The sequence below is a fragment of the Fusarium pseudograminearum genome, chromosome 1, assembly GCF_000303195.2.
Source record: "Fusarium pseudograminearum CS3096 chromosome 1, whole genome shotgun sequence".
In the NCBI taxonomy this organism is placed as follows: domain Eukaryota; kingdom Fungi; phylum Ascomycota; class Sordariomycetes; order Hypocreales; family Nectriaceae; genus Fusarium; species Fusarium pseudograminearum.
In genome coordinates, this window is record NC_031951.1 from 10,778,335 (window position 1) to 10,795,222 (window position 16,888).

Sequence of the window (16,888 nt, forward strand, 5' to 3'; positions counted from 1 at the left end):
TTAAATTGGCGACAAACGATAAAAGACAGTTGATACTATGGGATAGCGGGGGAAAGTTGAGGCGCAGCTTGTAAGATGGAAAGTTAGTGTTAGTTAGACCAGAACCAAGTTGGAGAGAGAGGAAGGCGCGCCGCGCAACCGAGACCGAGTGGAGGGTTCGGTTTAGGCTCTAGCGTCGTCCGTCCCCCCTGAATGCAGGATGCAGCACCTAAAACCCCGCCAATGGAACAAGATGGGGGGCGTTTAATGACCCAAATCGTGGAGGTAATTATTAACTGGCCTAACCTGACAGAGCAGTACAGCCTGAACCTGCATGGTTTTTGACAGAAAAGAGTCGCCGATTTACGGGTTGAGACTTGAGAGCCACATGGCATTTTCTTTGGCAGGGTTACACTTGATGTAGGTACAGATTTGACGTCTAAAATCCTGCAAATTATGAGGTGAGATGAACGAGACTGTGCATGTCAAGGAAATAGGTACCATGTTGGGCGTCAATAACTCATCTATTGAAGAGCACATCTAGTTATATCCACTGTAATTGTTCAATCCACTGTTTCTTAGCAGGTTCCAGTCCTTGACAAAGACCCTTGCTAGTATTTACATTTACATCATACCAAGCCCCAGCAACAGAGCTGTCAACTACGGATATCCAGCCTCTATTTCACATCAATTGACTTCCAAGCCCAGGGGATAAAAAGACGCGTAAACTGCCTGACTATTCCCCTTGGCAATGGGCATAGTTCGGTCAACGGTCGGCTCGGATGGAAGCCGAAACACCCCGGACCCTTGGCCGCGACAAAACGGATCCAGGGCCAAGCACGTCATGGTAGTTTAGGGAGATTTAAGTGAGGCCTTCCCCTTGTTTATCGCGTAGTTTAGGTGCTACTAATAGTAACAGTGTCGCTAGTTTGTTGTAAACCGTTGTCGATTACGTTTATAACCGATGTATCGGACTCACATCTCGTTCCACTAGCTCAACTCTACTTTATCTTCTCCATCACCATCTTCTTCGTCCTTTCCCATAACCGATAATCATAATCGCAAAATGTCTACCCTTCAATCCGCAATCAACAAGAGCAATCCGCTCGCCGAAGCCATCATCATCCCTTCCAAGCCCAAAGCTCTCACCGTGAGCTACGCCAACCTCGAATCCGACGTCTCAGCTTTCCAGCGCAAGCTCGCTGATCTGGGCATCACAAAGGCCGCTCCCGTCTCCATCGCCCTTATCAACTCCTACGAATTCATCGTCTCATTCCTGGCTGCTTCCTGGCAACGTGGAATCGCCGCGCCTCTCAACCCGGCTTACAAGCAGGATGAGTTTGAGTTCTATATCGACGACGTCAAGAGCGCCATTGTCCTCGTTCCCAGAGGTGCGTATGCGGCTGGTGCGCCTAGTGTAAAAGCGGCCAAGAAGTTCAATGCTGCCGTTGCTGAGTGCTACTGGGACGAGGCCAAGGGCGAGGTTGCTCTCGATGTCAAGGACTATGGCCTCTTGAAGGGTAAGAAGGAAAAGGTCCTCACTGCTGAGCCTGATGATGTCGCTCTTATTCTGCACACTAGGTTGGTCTCATGAGATTCGCGATGAATACTTAACTAATAAGTTGATAGTGGCACCACTTCTCGCCCCAAGGTGGTAAGTAAATCGAAATGGCATTGCGATATCTCATACTCACAACCATAGGTCCCTCTCACTCATCGCAACTTGACCCGAACCATGAGTACGTCGTATCAAAAACCACCTCACTTATCATGACTGACCCTATCGCAGACAACATCAAGAACACATACGAACTCACCCCCAAGGACAGAACCATGCTGGTCATGCCTCTGTTCCACGTTCACGGCCTTCTCTGTGGCCTCCTGGCTCCTCTCTTCACCGGTGGTTCCATGGTCGTTCCCACCAAGTTCTCTGCTTCGGAATTCTGGACCGACTTCAACACCCACAAGGCCAATTGGTACACAGCTGTTCCCACGATCCACCAAATCCTGCTCAAGAACCCTCCCCCTAGCCCGAAGCCCAACATTCGCTTCATCCGATCATGCTCCAGCCCTCTGTCGCCTACTGTCTTCCAGCAACTCGAGGAGACATATAACGCTCCCGTTCTCGAGGCTTATGCCATGACCGAGGCAGCTCACCAGATGACATCCAACCCTCTCCCTCCCGCCAAGAGAAAGGCCGGCACCGTCGGTATCGGTCAAGGTGTCGAGGTCAAGATTCTTACCGACCAGGGTGAGGAGGTTCCTCAGGGTGCCGAGGGCGAGATCTGCATCATTGGCGAAAACGTCACCAAGGGATACCTCAACAACGACAAGGCCAACGCCGAATCCTACCACAAGAACGGCTTCTTCCGAACGGGTGACCAGGGCAAGAAGGACGAGGATGGCTACATTATCATCACTGGCCGTATCAAGGAGCTCATCAACAAGGGCGGCGAGAAGATCAGCCCCATCGAACTCGACAACGTCCTCACCCGCCACCCCCAGATCAGCGAGGCTGTCAGCTTTGCGATCCCCGACGAGGTTTACGGTCAGGATATCGGTGTTGCAGTCGTTCTCAAGAACGGCGAGAAGTTGACTGCACAGGAGCTCAAGGCTTGGGTCGAAGAGCGCTCTGCCAAGTTTAAGGTGCCCAAGAAGGTAAGTTTGCTGCAATTTAAAATACGAAAGAGATTTCGGATGTGAACGCGGATGCTAATGGCGTGTAGGTCTACTTTACCGAGGTGATGCCCAAGACGGCGACTGGTAAGATTCAGAGAAGAATCGTGGCCGAGACTATGATGACTGCCCCTAAGGCCAAGCTGTAAACGTGATGGTTTGCGTCGCATAAAATTTATAATTGCGTAGATTACAGGATATATGGGTAGAAATGTATTAGAACCCGGATAGAAGTTGTGGAAAAGGTTGATAAACATTGCTTTGAATTGCTATATAATTGAATTATTCTCACGCTGTTTAGCATGTATTTCCATCGTACAATATCCTCCGCATTAATCCCACGTCGTTGATTCCATCTTTAATCGTAGTGCCCATCATGGTCGGTAACCTCGATAACATCATCGTCATCGTTGACATACAACCGACTATCATTCCTTTTCAACCCAGGCTTATCAGCAGCGCCAGCAGCGCCAGAAGCGTGCGTCTTGCGATTTGTCACAGTATGGCGCTCAACCCAAGCGGCGGTCCCATCGGCGGCCTCCCATCGCAGAGGCTTCTTGACAAGCGAGGGCTGCTCGGAACCGGCATCGGCAGTAGGCTTAGCAGTTGCAGGGTCGACACCTGCTTCTTGTGCGAGGTGAAGAAGCGCGGCGTTGGCGTCTTGAAGATCGAGATAGACTGAGGAGATTACGACTGTGGCCTCTGTGTCGCGCTGGAGGAGGATGTATACTGAGGGTGCCATTGTGGCGTGGTTTTGTGTGGTGTATGGGGAAAAGAGGTAGTTGTTTCCAGATGAGAGGTAGGGCATAGATTGGATGTTTGGTGAGGTGATTACTTGTATTGTGATTCTTTGTTCTGTTGGTGAGTGAGTGAGAGTGAGAGTGAGAGTGAGTTGGGAAATGTGAGAGGGTCAAAGACATTATATCATTAATACGGATATAGGAAGGACGGACCCTCCAGTGACTGACCCATTCCGTCCATCCCGCATCTATCTTACTTACCTCCTACATCTTTTCCCCGCCAACGATTGCGCGACTTATAAATGGCCTGACAACCCATGAGACGATTAATTAGCAAGAGGCACTAGAAATACACAGTCTGTAATCCGAAATTACTCTCGATACTTCAATATTCCCTATCTTTTTTGCCATTTTCTGAGATCAATTGGGAGGCAAATACGGAGATCAAAGGCCGATGCTTCATCATTTCGGAGCTGAAGCGGAGCATATCCGGCTTTCAAGTCTCCGCGATGTCCGGGAGCCGCCTATTTTATGTAATCAATTTATGATGGACTCATGATTAGAGAATTTTTATATGAAAGCATCAAGGAATGAGATAGAAGAGTATCGTTGTCTGTGATGATGCTCTCCAGATAAAATACTGTACCCCAGACATTCATCATGGCACCATGCCCCATATGAGCATGGGTGTCATGTCATATGCACGATGGCACATATTGTGCCAAATACTCTATAACCTAACATAAGGAGAGGTTTACACAGACTGCACGATAGTATCTAAGCTACATAACAATGGCTTGCTTCATCAACTAAGAGCTATCCTTAGCCTACGGTTGTCAACTTTTCCGATGACGATGATGCTCAAAACAGGGTCTTGTTAGTCGGGTTTAGTCAGGGCCCATCACTCGCTTAGCAGAGCTACCCCTGCCAGATATTTCATCATCTGACCTCATTGTTTTATTCTGTGACTTTTTCGCCGTATATCGGACATGGACTAAATTCTGCTCACGAGAACAAAGGCATGAGACCTGCAACTGACACGATACAAATCTTGGCGGAGATAGATCATAATGCATCAGTTCATAATGTATGTATCTCGTAATCATTATGAATAATGTACCATGAATTGAATAATACACCCAAAATGGCAGATCTTGGAGGAAGAATTGAGAACTTCTACCACAGTCCTGTGCCGTCTATTCACCACCATCCATCACAACATCTTGCTCCTGCAATATACTCCTCGGCCACTCAAGCCAACCCTGCCACTCATCCGGCAAGATCTTCTCAATCGCTCTAATCTCTCTAGCCCCCGAATCTCCAATCCACCAAAACTCACTCAACATAGACAAGAGTCCAAAGTAATATGCCAGAATAACAAGCGCCCTTGGCCGAAGCTCATCCACCAAATCAGAGAACTTCATGCGCATCATCATGGGAAAGACAATGGTTCTTCGTCCGATGCTCTTGGCGATGTTTTCCCTATCGATAAAGCTCCGTATGCGTCCTATGAGACTCAGCGATCTTGCGTAGGCGTCTTCTGTATCTGCGTCCCATGACTCTTCAAGCTCGTGTGGTTTCTCGCGGTTCATTAAGGGTTTTAAATCGTCGGGTAGTTCTTTGCTGTAGTTGTCCTCGAGAAGATCCGCGGCACTTTCGATCATCTTGTACGCTACCGACTCGGTATTATCCTGTATGAGATCCCACGCTTTGCGGAAGAGCGCGGTGCTGGCACCTGTAATGCGCAAGAGGCCCACAGGAGGCGTATACGGCTCCAATGAGCGGCGCTGTAGTTGAGCAAAGCCGTAGAGACGTAGCATACTCGAGGTCAAGCATATATACTCTATGTTATCCGAATTGATGTCGGCGACATCCTTGTGGTGCTCCCGGATAGCCATGTTGAGGTAGGTTTGGCATGCGTCGAGGGCTTTGTTGTCGGTATAGTTGCTGCGCTGGTGGGCGTGCAGCGCAGCGACCATGTATATAGCGTAGAGCGTGGCATCTGATTTGAGCGCCAAGCGACAGATGGTCGATATCCAGAAATTGGATGTGATAGAATCCATGATAATAGATGGGCCGGTGTCAGTCATGTACTGATGAAACAGGTTGAGTTCCAGCTTCCTTCGAGATTCTGATTCGGGAGGGTCAACGATAGTTTCTACCGTGCTTTTATTCTGTTGTTGTCCTCCATTTTCAGTTGGTGAAGAAGAGTTGCTATCGGATACTGCGCGATCATAGATGCAGGGGAGTTGAAGACGGCTACAATGCGAGCAAACAGGCTTTGTTTCGTCACACTTGGATACTGTAAGTCAAGTTCACTATCGAATGAAGGAGTGACTGTACCTTTACACGGCGACTCCGACATGACTGGCAGCCAGTACGAGACTTTTTGTGGAACAGCTTGGGTGCACGCTTACGAGGCGGCTGCTGAGATCCATTCATAGCCAACGATCAAATGAATTTTATTTTTTGTAATTGTTGTTTGAGATGTGAGGTTCAACGGGAACGAGAACGACGAGCGTCGATCGTGGCTGTGAACGACGTGGGCAAGCGCTAACGATTCGTCAGCGTGTGCCGTTATCCGATAATCTCTACAGGCTGCAGGAGCTACGAAATGCATTTCTGCAATTTAATAAACATTTCTACAGTTGAATTAAAGGGAATATTTAAAGATATTTATCTCAGTGTGTAGGTATAATAACAGAGTATCTTTTGTAATGTTGATTAGATATTGGCTGTGAGAAAGAACCCGAGTCTAGAGGACATACAATATTTACAGCTCCCAAGACTACAGTATGAAAATCTCTACACAAATGCCATGGTATATTAAAACAATAATCCTAAAGCACAGCCTTCTTTCCTCATTAGATCGATCTGTGTCAAGGTAATTTCGGACAGTCTTTAGCCCTATGGCACTTATATCTGACTGCAGATGCAGATCCTAACACTAGACAAGGTCCGATCCTCCATCGTCATCGTTCTCGTTTAACCTCTTGGACCAGTAATCATGCCGCAAGACATTTTCTAAACGACAACCATCAAAGGATTGCCGCAAGAGAATAGGATTCGATATGAAAGAGGCAGCCAATATTTTATTCTTCAAGTATAATAAAGACCGAACTCATTATGGTTTTCGCATTCATATTCCTAGTCAAACTACGCCAGCCATTGCATCCTTACCTTAATTACACTTACATCCTCTTGTCAAAATGACAGACTCAATCGCCGCGGCCAAACTAGCCCTTTATATCATATTGGCTCAACCTGCCATATACTGCCTCTTCAAACATGGAAAAACTGGTTTTATTGGCTGGTTATACGTGCAAATCTTTTGCGTCCTCCGAATCACCACAGGCGGTATTGGTCTTCACGGCGCCAGTAGCTCTACCGGAACAGTTATTCTCAACAGTATTGGTCTTTCACCTTTACTGCTCGCAGCTTCTGGTATCTTGCACGAAGCGTAGGTACTATTCTCACTGGTCGCTTACAGCATACTGACAATTTGTTAGTCGACGAGCCACAAATCCTCGACTTAATCGACGGTTCGATATTGTCCTTGAAGTTCAGTATCATGCTTTGGTTGGTGCCGCTATGGCACTCATCATCGTGTCGGTGATCAATCTCCAAAAAGGCAAAGATGTTTCAAAGAACGAGACTCTTCTCCATGTTGCATCTGCAATTATCGCACTAGCATGGGTTTTGCTTGCTGTCTGGTCCTTGTGGTCCCTTGGCAAAACTAGATCATCTAGAAACGGCGCCGTACCTTCTCTCCGTGATGGTATGCTGGTAAGTTCAGTCCAAACTCATCTCACCATGTTAATGATACTGACTTTGTAAGCTCTTGTATGCAGTCTTCATCGCTCTTCCCCTTCTTGGTCTCCGCCTCAGCTACGCGATTGCCTTTCTCCAACTCCAGATCTCAAACCCAAGCTCAGGTTTCCTGTCTTCAAAAGCAGTCGAAGTGTGTCTTGGCCTGGTACCTGAGCTACTAGTCACAGTTATCTTTGTTGCTGTTGGTGTCAAGACTCGGAATATTAAACATGATATCAAGAAGCTGGACTTTTCGAAGCCCATTGGAGAAAACCACGAATTTCGAGGTCAGACTGCACATGCTTAGAAGGTGATGAGACTGGGGTTGTTGTGTGTTTGCTAGAGTTATGCACGGGTGTTGAGATGCGAGTTGCCAGAGATACCTACTTGAGGATTTCATATGTTTGTGGGAAAGACTGTTTTAGTAATATAGACGAGCAAGATAGATCAGAGAGGAAACCAATCTGTTACATGTATTTGGTGTTAGGTATACCTCAGCTTAACTCAGTTACATGATTGCAGTGTCTCCGAATAAACTACTGAATATCCACTCGTTACTCTTCCATAAAGATACATTCTCATGTATTTTAGGTATCATACTTGCCAAAATACTAGCCTTTATCTGTCCGGGTGCTCATGTCCCACAGAGGTAATTTCTAGTGGTCCTACCCTGAAGCACCAACATGTACTTAATACTATGAAATCGCAAATCAGTTCTAGATTTTCCAGACTTAGGTAAGGAGATCTCATGATTACTCTAAAATTACCCAAAATATTCAAAACCCAATACCAACCGTGAATACTCCTCTTTCCCCAGTCCCATGCATCAAAGGGCGTACCCACGATGGAACCACCACGCCCTTCACCCTCCGCTACCCCACATTCACACTCCCACCCCGCAATCCACCACCTCATATTACCAAAGACTACATAAACAAGCATACACGCAATGTCATCCTCTGGACTCTTTTCTTCAATCATCAGAACAAAACCCGTATCCTATTTCACTACTGTCAGAACACTTCGAACAATGGCTTCAGGCGCAGTTACCGTTCCTCCCGGAAAGTACGAGTTTCTCGTCGTTGTTCATGACAAGCCTGGCATGCTTGAGAAGCGACTTGAAGTTCGAGGGTAAGATATTATCAGATAGGGTGGTTGGAAAGATGCTGATTATATATAGACAGCATTTCGATAACATGAAGCCTAATGTCGAGAGTGGAAACTGGAAGATGGGAGGTATGCTTATGCTACTTGTTTCTACGTCTCAACAGATACTAATACTGATATACAACAGGTGCCATCCTCAACTCTGTCCCTAAAGACGATAGTCCCAGTAGTCTGGATTTCGCCGGAAGCACACTCGTCTGCATTGCCGATTCTGTAGAACAAGTGCGAGAGAACTTGAGCAAGGATATCTATGCCACTTCTGGTGTTTGGGATATGGACAAGGTGAGAGCACTCGAAGCATCCTCAAAGTCACAAGCTAATCCGACGCAGGTCCAAATCTACCCTTTCAAGGCTGCATTCAGATTCAACTAATATCAATAATCCAATCTCATATACTCGATTAACCAAGTTCGAAGAAACCATTAAGTGACAATAAAGCGCTCAGGCGAGTACTTATGAGGTCCTCATACCACCCAGTCTCTGCCGATTCGTACCCATTCCTATCACCTGCTGGCTCAAAAAGTTCAACCACGAATTCCTGTACATATATTTCATTAATAGTTCCACAGACGCAAGCCCAATTATACCAAACACCACAAGCAAGAGTTGTCCACCAACGGAATTCCAATTCAAGTAATAGTAACGCCATCGTACACCAGAGTTCCCCCAGGGAATCTCTCACCCCGTCACTTATGGAGTGATATGCCACTACTGCACCTCAAGTCTAAGCTTCGTTGCTATTTGCATTGTTCTCAATCACCTCTTCAGCGGCAACTCTCAGTTCGTAGTTGAGATCAAAGCACTCATGCAGTAGCTCCGTAACACTGCCTTGTCCTTCGGGGATATCGCCGTTCACTACAAACTTGCCGTCCACTTTCATGTTGTCGAGAGAATTGAGCTGTGATCGGTTAGTTATTGGTCCAAATAATTTTAATGTATATCGACATACCTTCATGCTGTAAGGGTACAACTCTCGCACAGAGGATACACCTCCGTTATTCTTGACCTCGATCAAACATCGCTTCAGTGTCTGCAATTGATTGTAGACAGGCAACAGAGCTTCGGATACTGGCTCAGATGCCAGCATGAATGAGTAAATGTAGGCGTATGATCGTCGGATGAGGTAGAGGAACGTTCGCTGAGTCCAAAGGTCGGCCGATCGCCCCCGGTCGTCAACCCAGTTACCATTATCTCCTCGGCTCTCGTCAATTCGGTCAAGCTGTCGCTGGAAATCGTACAGGTCGGTTTCTCGGAGTGACCAAGCTTGTGTAAGGGAAAGCTTCTCGAGGTCGTTGCGAATGCGAATGAGTGTATCGTAGATCGGTCGCCATTGATCAGCCACCTCCCCTTGCCTTGTAATTGTTAGTAAGACTTCTATTGAAGCAATGCGCAACTCACCTCTCGAGAACCAGGTCCGACCAGCGGACACAGCGGTTGTACAAGTCCCGGACTACTTCTCCGCCCTCCTCCACAGCGCCATCTTCTGCAGTAAATGTGCCATTGTTGTGCTTTTCACCAATTTCCAAGATTTGGTTTCGTAGCTTCTTAACCTCGGATGTCGAGAACTATTCCACGTTAGTCTGTAGCTTACAGCAGCACCACTAAACTTGCTTACCTTGGACTTGGTGTTGGCTAGCGAAATCGATCGCAAGATTGAAATGAGCTTCTCGTGAGATTCCAGCAGATAGTCCGGCAATTTATCTAATCGCTTTTGGAGTCTTGATAGGGTCGAGTTACATAGTTCGACACGGTTCTCAAGCAGGGTGAGCATGTAAGGAGGGTGTCGCTTATCGGGGGACGGGTCACTAGCAGCTTCGCGAATGTTCTTAGATAGATCCTCGAGTGTTGTCTTAATGCTTCCAAGATCTTTGGCGGAGTAGAGCTCGGCTTCATTGAGGTGATCGAGGAGTCGCTTAACGGTTGATGTCATAGCATAGGTCGCCGGCGCCTCGTTGTTTCGTCCGATGGTAAGGTAGAATAGGGAAAGTAGTTGGAAACAACTCTCTAGAGTCTTGTCCACTGAAGGAATAATTTTTAGTACCGCGGTAATTGTGTTTGCGATAGATTCAATGACATACATCTGTTCTCCTCTTTGAGGCCCGTCTCCGCCCGTACAACGGTCAAATCCTTGACTTGGTCCATGGTCTCGTCAAACAAGGGCATGACATCCTGCGTTCGAATGTAGTTTGTGCGATCTTGTTTAAGAAGCAGTAGGCGATCTCGGATCATCGTTAGCTTCTGTAGGATGTCTTGTTCGCGAGGATCCCGCGGCATTGGGATTGCTGGAGTGTCCATGTTGGCGGCTGTGGTTCGACCTTGCTACAGACGTATGATGGTATGTTTATATGAGAAGAGAAGAAAGAGTCGGTAGTTATTGGAATCGAGGTCGATTGTTGTCCCTGCTCTGTACAACTTGACCGAAGATCCGTGGAGTGATGAAATGCGATGAGGTGGCGGCGGGGCTAGAGATTCAAGGAAGTTGAGTTGACTTGGTGGGGAGGTGGTGATGAACTAGGAGCAAAGTATGGTATGTCACTAGTAATGAAGGAGGATGAATGATACGGTGAAGGTGGATAAATGATATGAATTGATACTGATAGACTATAATGAAAAACGTGCTATCATTACTGTACAGCGATTCAGCTGAAGTGTTTGCATTGATCAACTTATGCGGTCACCTCATGAGATGGAAAGCCTAGACCCCCTCCAAGCCAAGGATCAATGAACTGCTGCACGCGGCATCAAGCTTGAGCCTGCCTGACGACACGGCGAGTGGGGGGCTCAGCTAAATGTGGGGTAGAAGACAAGGCAGGAACAAAAGTCTCTCTCATTGGTTCGTTTCTTCTCAGCCAATAACAAGGCGTGACTCACCTCCGGAGCGGATAATCCTTTGCTCCTTCCCACTTTTAGGTCTTGAAAGCCCTCCAACCGAATTTCGAACCAGGATTTCTGTGGTAAGCTCCATTTGGTGATATTCCGACTTCAAACCACAAACGACTCGACTTCGTGCAGACTTTACAATCTCCCACCCGCACGTCAAAATCCATTCACAATGTCTCACGCCGAGCTCGCTTCGTCCTACGCGGCCCTGATCCTCGCCGACGACGGCATTGAGATCACCGTACGTTAAATCCATCCCTACGGCCAGCGTCATATGATGCCCCGCGATTTCCACGAATTTTCTGGTATTTGTGTGTGCGTGATCGCTAACCTCGTCATCGCGACAACCAACAGGCCGACAAGCTCCAGACCCTCATCAAGGCCGCCAACGTCGAGGAGGTTGAGCCCATCTGGACCTCCATCTTCGCCAAGGTACGAAACCGACAACCCCAGCGATTCGCGCGCACAATTCTATCTCCCTGGACTTCGATTTTCTGACGGAATTTATTGTATAGGCTCTCGAGGGCAAGGATGTCAAGGACCTTCTCGTGAACGTCGGCTCTGGTGGCGGTGCTGCCCCTGCCGCCGGTGGTGCCGCCGCTGCTGGTGGTGCTGAGGAGGCTGCTCCTGAGGAGGCCAAGGAGGAGGGTACGTTGATCCACGAAACACGACAGATAACCACGGATTGCTGACAATTATTACAGAGAAGGAGGAGTCTGACGAGGATATGGGCTTCGGTCTCTTCGACTAAGCGGTTACGCCGTCACGACTGTTTCCTTGTTCTTTGTACTTCGACTGCATGGCTTCGGGGTTTCCAATCAATCGATCATAAAGGATGGAATGCGGGCACTATACCCTGCGCCCTGGACAGAGTTGCTTCTTTCATATGACGCTATGACGAATGCGCTCAACGGAGTTTCGCGGAGGGAGAATTGGTCAATTCAAAGGCTCTGATAAAAAAAGTCCCGCCATGGGTGGTTTGAGTTCAATATGGGTTTCTTCAAATTGTGACTACCGTCTAAAGTGATCTGTGATTGTGACCAGAGGTTTAAGCACCTCTGTGCCAACTTCTATCTCTCTACTTGGAGGGGCCTATGTTTTCGTTTTTCGTAGCACCAAGCATATGCTCTGCTGTTCCCATCAACGCCACGCCATGCACACTTTCGCATCTACGTCATAATCTATTTAACAATCAGAACAGATGAAGGAACGAATCCTGCCTCCTTCAGAGTCTTGGAGAAGTCAACATCGCCCTCAAAGGTCTTTCGTGGGAAGGTAGTGGTAAAGCTGGTGACAGGGTTTCCTGTCTCGCTCTGAACCTGTTGTGCCAACTCGAACAATGTTGTCTCGGCAGGCAGAGTCTTGGTGATGTTTCCACCGCCTGTCTGCAGGCGAAGTCGGGCCTCGCTGTGGTTGCTCTTGGGCTTAACCGCAGTGGCAATAGTGTCGGCGCTGCTAGGAGCAGCAGCCTCAGCCTGGGGAGCTCGGCCCTCTCTGGCGGCCTTGGCCTCCTCTGCCTTTCGGCGTCGTTCGGCTTTGTCGGCCTCGATCTTGGCCTTGATGCGTCGCTTGGCCTCTTGATCCTCCAGCTTCTCCTGTCGCTTTGCTGCAGCTTCCTTGACGGCCTGCTTTTTGGCCAACTCTTCCTTGGCTTCCTGGCTCTCCTTGGTGGACTTTTGACGGATTTGCTATGACACGTTAGATTCGGGCCCTGGATGTGAGTCTGGGAGCTTGCTTACCTCATTGCGCTTCTGGTCCTCCTTGTCCTTGACGGATTGAACGGCTCTCTTGGCTTGGAGGCGCTCGCGGAGCGCCTCGAGTTTAGCCTTCTTCTCATCTTCGGTCAGGGGAGCAATCTCCTCTGTTGATTCGGAAAAGTCTGTGTGCTCGCTGTATGATCTGTTAGTCAAGGCATCTTGAACATGTGTAAGTTGAACGTACGTTTTGGTCGCGTGGTAGGTAGCAAGATCATGGTTTCTGAATTTCTTGCCGCACTCATTGCAGACAAGGGAAGCAGCTTTGCCAGTCTCGATCTCCTTGATCTTGGCCTCGGTGTCTTCATCATCGTCATCTTCCTCTTGGGCGGCAGCAGCAGCCTTGATCTCATCAATAGGCTTGTCCTGGTTATCCTCAAGCCACTGGAGAGCACCCTGGACTGTTTGAGTTAGCTTGAATAGCGATTGTTTGAAAGGTAAAACGTACGGCCTCCTGATTTCTTGACGGCAATCTCAGCGCGCTCCTTGTCGAAGCCCATATCAATCAGTGTTTCCAGATCGGAAGCCATGTTGGTGGTGATGTTTGTTAATAGTGGGGTTTGTTGAGTTGAGGGGCAAGTAGTGATGTGTCTGGTGTGATTGAGGATTGGGAAGGAGAACAGGCAACTCAATCAGTGAAATACCTGCAAGAAATGCAATGAGATTATAGATCCTGTGCTGGAGTGAATTGAATATGTCCTCAACTTAACGTTGTCAGTGAGAGTCGAGTTGAAGATGAATGATAAAGTTGGGACCTGAGCTTAGGTAAAGCCTAAAGAGACGTCATTCGCCGCTGCCTCAGTGACGTGACAGTTGTTTGGTCCGGGCTTACTACGGGTAGCAACTTCCAACCACGTCTACAATCCTCACCTCTTGTTGCATTGCTTGTATCATGTTTTGGCAATGGCACTTTCGTGATTATTTTCAAGCCTTGAATCAAGATATCTTGGGTAATTGCTAAAGATTTGCCTGAAAACATGCACCCTAACGGACAATTGCCATAAGCTTTACATTAGAACACTCCATCTTGACAATACACTTCCAACACCCATACGTTTCTGGTGACCGATACAATTTTAACGCCAGTACTGACTATTCCGTTGCCATGCAATAACGATTCATTAGACCTTATCACTGTAGTCATTCAGTTTTCTGTAGGCGAAGGTATTGATATGTCTGAGCGAAGCACGGGCTGCTGCCTGCATGCTCCGTACGCTGCATTGCTTTCGTATTGAAGCGTGAAGGGTCCAATTATGACAATTGATGAGGATACAATGTGATAGCATCACAATAGAGTCAGTGCTGTCATAGGTTATCTATTGTATGATTTGTGGGCAATTAACAAAGCTGCAAGTCCTTTCTTCACCTTTGCTTTCCAATCAAGGCCTTCTGACCACCAAACATGATTCCATTTGGATGCCCGAAGTGCCTTCACCACAATCATTATGCTTGCGAAGCTCATTGTTGCATTCACACACCTATTTGGCTCCAGTTACCTGTGGTTATGGAATCAAGGGCTTTTCGAAATCCTGCCTGGCTCGTCTATAAGATCCCCAGCTCTCCCCCAGACTGACTTCCTTCTTTTCTCATCATCCATCTTCTATATATTATAAGCACCAGTTCACCCAGAGTGAGATCTGGATGTCCTTTTACAATTTATATATATACCTCTATTGGCTTCTTTTATACTATACATGAGACTAGCACTCAACACCCTCTCTCAACGGGTTACTCTGGTCCGCTCTGTCGCAGTGTCTTTGTAAGTTCCAGGCTTTCTTACGGTTGCCCGTAGAGGCACTCTCTTCTACCAAAAGAGAATTTGCTTTTATTGTCAAATTGGCCCTTGTTCTCTTGTGTTCTTCTTGTTCTCTCGTCTTCTCTCTTACTCTATCATTTCCTTCTTGCTCTATCGTCTTCGTCTTCACACGTTCAATCCGGGACAAGCCGTTACTGCAAAAGCCCGTTGTGGTATACAAACCTTCCCCGGCTTGTACCTCTAAAATCCCATGTATTTATCACTGCGAACAAGACCGCCGAATCTTGTTCATCGTTATTCATTGGACAGAAGCAGAACTTCAATCTACATCAGAACCCTCCCGACAGGAAGTCTTGCCGACGGGGTGTGATGCTTCATCCCGTGCACTTGTCATCACTCGGGGCTGTAGTGCCAACCTTCCAACAAAGATACCACAACCGGCTCAGCCCTGGTTCTTTGGCGATCCATGAGATGGAGATGAGACAACGACGGCACGAAGGACGCAGCGCTTCAGGCCTTCATCAAACTGTAGTGGCTTTGGGATTCGAACATCTTGAGAGTTGCATCCCTCTTACGGCACCACAAAGACACTAACCCCCTTCCAACTGAGCATCATCATCTTGCAAGCCTTGGACTGCGCTGTTAGAGATACTCTCTGCAAGAACAGTGTCTTGTAACCTTACGCATGCAACATCCGCCAAGAGCAGAACTGCGGTGTCCTGAGCATTTTTGTTACGGTGTTCCAAATGGCTTCAACCCTCTACACGGCCAGCACAAACCGTTACTGAGAGAACCTTTTGATTCATTTTGGGTACAGCATCATTGAAAGAGCCATCAGAATTCTGTTAGTTCATTACTCTCTATTTTAACATCGCCCGGTGCTTGGAGGCTGGCGCCCCAGGGATGTCGGTTCCCATCGTTGGAACGATGAGACGTATTATGCGGTGGGCGGCTGGAGACCTCTCCGCGAGGCTACGTATCGACTGAACATCCAGGCCATCGACTTTCTGTTGGTTAAAGGAGATACTGTTTGAGTAATAGGCTTCCAAGGTGGGCCATCTTCGCACCAAGGGATCACCATCGATCGTTCAAAGGGCGACCAGTTTATCGCCTCAACACTTCAGAACTTGCAAGCGCACAAAAACGCCTGAGCCAAAAGGGCGACCAGGAAATATCTATAGAGACAACGCCAACACCAACTTCCACTGCGACCAACCAGGGGAGACTGGTTAGCGATACTTGCCCTGTCGCAATTTGTTGATTATCTTCCCAGCACCGGTATGACTATAGTCGCAGTGCTGTCAATACCGATGGAACCTTAGCTCTATCGGCGTCTATGTAAGTAACACATTCCTAATACACACGAATGCTAACTGAATGCCAGTGTATGACTCCTCCGAAGATTGGAGGGCCTTTCGAACCCGTCTTACAAACGCGGTCCGAAAGGACGGAATGGAGTTGACATTCATGGTCCTCCAAGGCCCAGACATCATCACAACGGAGCGAGGATACTGTCCAAGCGGGCGGAGCTGTTCTGATGCTATAACCACCGACATCTCGCACTCGACCAATGGAAGCCATTCCCAAGTCCATCAACCTCCCTCAACTACGAAGCTTTCCTCCAACACATCCGCACATGGAGACGTGCTACATACATACGAATCTCAAAGAAAAGCAAATCAACTACGTCACAACCTCCCTGGCCCAGATGGCACGAACGGGTCCAAGATCAGGCCAGGCTTTGAAACATATAAAGAGGAAACACCGAAGCGAGATTTGGCGCCCAATAGACGGGTGCACGGAGATGTTCAGATATCGTCACGAAACTCGATTATATATAGAAGACGACAACCAAGGAAAGCGGTTACCATACCGGATACCCGACTGCACTGAAACTTTCTCTACACTGGTCGATATGAGAGAGCACATGAGATCGAGAGGCATGGAGGAACTGGGGGATAAACGAACACTTCCAACAACATCCCGAGCTGTGAAAGCTCTCACACATAGTCATCAAGATCTCACCCAGGATCCGCATGATCGATGAACTTTGCAGTCACGAGAAAAAGCAATTTTCTCAAAGTCTTCATGATGAAGCAAGCCAGCAATCACCAAATCACAAGGAT

General features: G+C 47.7%; 8 protein-coding genes across 8 annotated transcripts, besides 1 other annotated feature; 4 read left to right on the forward strand and 4 right to left on the reverse strand.

The window, feature by feature from the left end:
* Positions 1–1,045: 1,045 nt before the first annotated feature.
* Positions 1,046–2,804, forward strand: FPSE_01206 (uncharacterized protein; the record flags this gene model as incomplete). Its single annotated transcript, XM_009254326.1, has 5 exons — positions 1,046–1,560; positions 1,609–1,633; positions 1,682–1,718; positions 1,769–2,637; positions 2,706–2,804. 5 exons carry the CDS (start codon positions 1,046–1,048, stop codon positions 2,802–2,804), a joined length of 1,545 nt encoding a protein of 514 aa, XP_009252601.1.
* A 209-nt stretch (positions 2,805–3,013) lies between these two features.
* Positions 3,014–3,397, reverse strand: FPSE_01205 (uncharacterized protein; the record flags this gene model as incomplete). Its single annotated transcript, XM_009254325.1, has 1 exon — positions 3,014–3,397. The coding sequence occupies one exon, from the start codon at positions 3,395–3,397 to the stop codon at positions 3,014–3,016; it is 384 nt and encodes a 127-aa protein (XP_009252600.1).
* Positions 3,398–4,591: 1,194 nt separating this feature from the next.
* Positions 4,592–5,760, reverse strand: FPSE_01204 (uncharacterized protein; the record flags this gene model as incomplete). The annotated part of the gene is made up of 2 exons (XM_009254324.1): positions 4,592–5,697; positions 5,739–5,760. 2 exons carry the CDS (start codon positions 5,758–5,760, stop codon positions 4,592–4,594), a joined length of 1,128 nt encoding a protein of 375 aa, XP_009252599.1.
* Positions 5,761–6,604: 844 nt separating this feature from the next.
* On the forward strand, positions 6,605–7,512 carry FPSE_01203 (uncharacterized protein; the record flags this gene model as incomplete). The annotated part of the gene is made up of 3 exons (XM_009254323.1): positions 6,605–6,855; positions 6,905–7,181; positions 7,234–7,512. The coding sequence occupies 3 exons, from the start codon at positions 6,605–6,607 to the stop codon at positions 7,510–7,512; spliced, it is 807 nt and encodes a 268-aa protein (XP_009252598.1).
* Positions 7,513–8,235: 723 nt separating this feature from the next.
* Positions 8,236–8,744, forward strand: FPSE_01202 (uncharacterized protein; the record flags this gene model as incomplete). The annotated part of the gene is made up of 4 exons (XM_009254322.1): positions 8,236–8,336; positions 8,386–8,441; positions 8,500–8,654; positions 8,703–8,744. 4 exons carry the CDS (start codon positions 8,236–8,238, stop codon positions 8,742–8,744), a joined length of 354 nt encoding a protein of 117 aa, XP_009252597.1.
* A 352-nt stretch (positions 8,745–9,096) lies between these two features.
* Positions 9,097–10,667, reverse strand: FPSE_01201 (uncharacterized protein; the record flags this gene model as incomplete). Its single annotated transcript, XM_009254321.1, has 5 exons — positions 9,097–9,270; positions 9,322–9,724; positions 9,771–9,937; positions 9,988–10,391; positions 10,451–10,667. The coding sequence occupies 5 exons, from the start codon at positions 10,665–10,667 to the stop codon at positions 9,097–9,099; spliced, it is 1,365 nt and encodes a 454-aa protein (XP_009252596.1).
* A 757-nt stretch (positions 10,668–11,424) lies between these two features.
* Positions 11,425–12,003, forward strand: FPSE_01200 (uncharacterized protein; the record flags this gene model as incomplete). The annotated part of the gene is made up of 4 exons (XM_009254320.1): positions 11,425–11,493; positions 11,607–11,684; positions 11,768–11,900; positions 11,957–12,003. The coding sequence occupies 4 exons, from the start codon at positions 11,425–11,427 to the stop codon at positions 12,001–12,003; spliced, it is 327 nt and encodes a 108-aa protein (XP_009252595.1).
* Positions 11,824–11,882: a microsatellite.
* Positions 12,004–12,433: 430 nt separating the features above from the next.
* FPSE_01199 (uncharacterized protein) lies at positions 12,434–13,536 on the reverse strand (the record flags this gene model as incomplete). Its single annotated transcript, XM_009254319.1, has 4 exons — positions 12,434–12,940; positions 12,992–13,142; positions 13,194–13,407; positions 13,455–13,536. 4 exons carry the CDS (start codon positions 13,534–13,536, stop codon positions 12,434–12,436), a joined length of 954 nt encoding a protein of 317 aa, XP_009252594.1.
* Between the last annotated feature and the right edge of the window lie 3,352 nt (positions 13,537–16,888).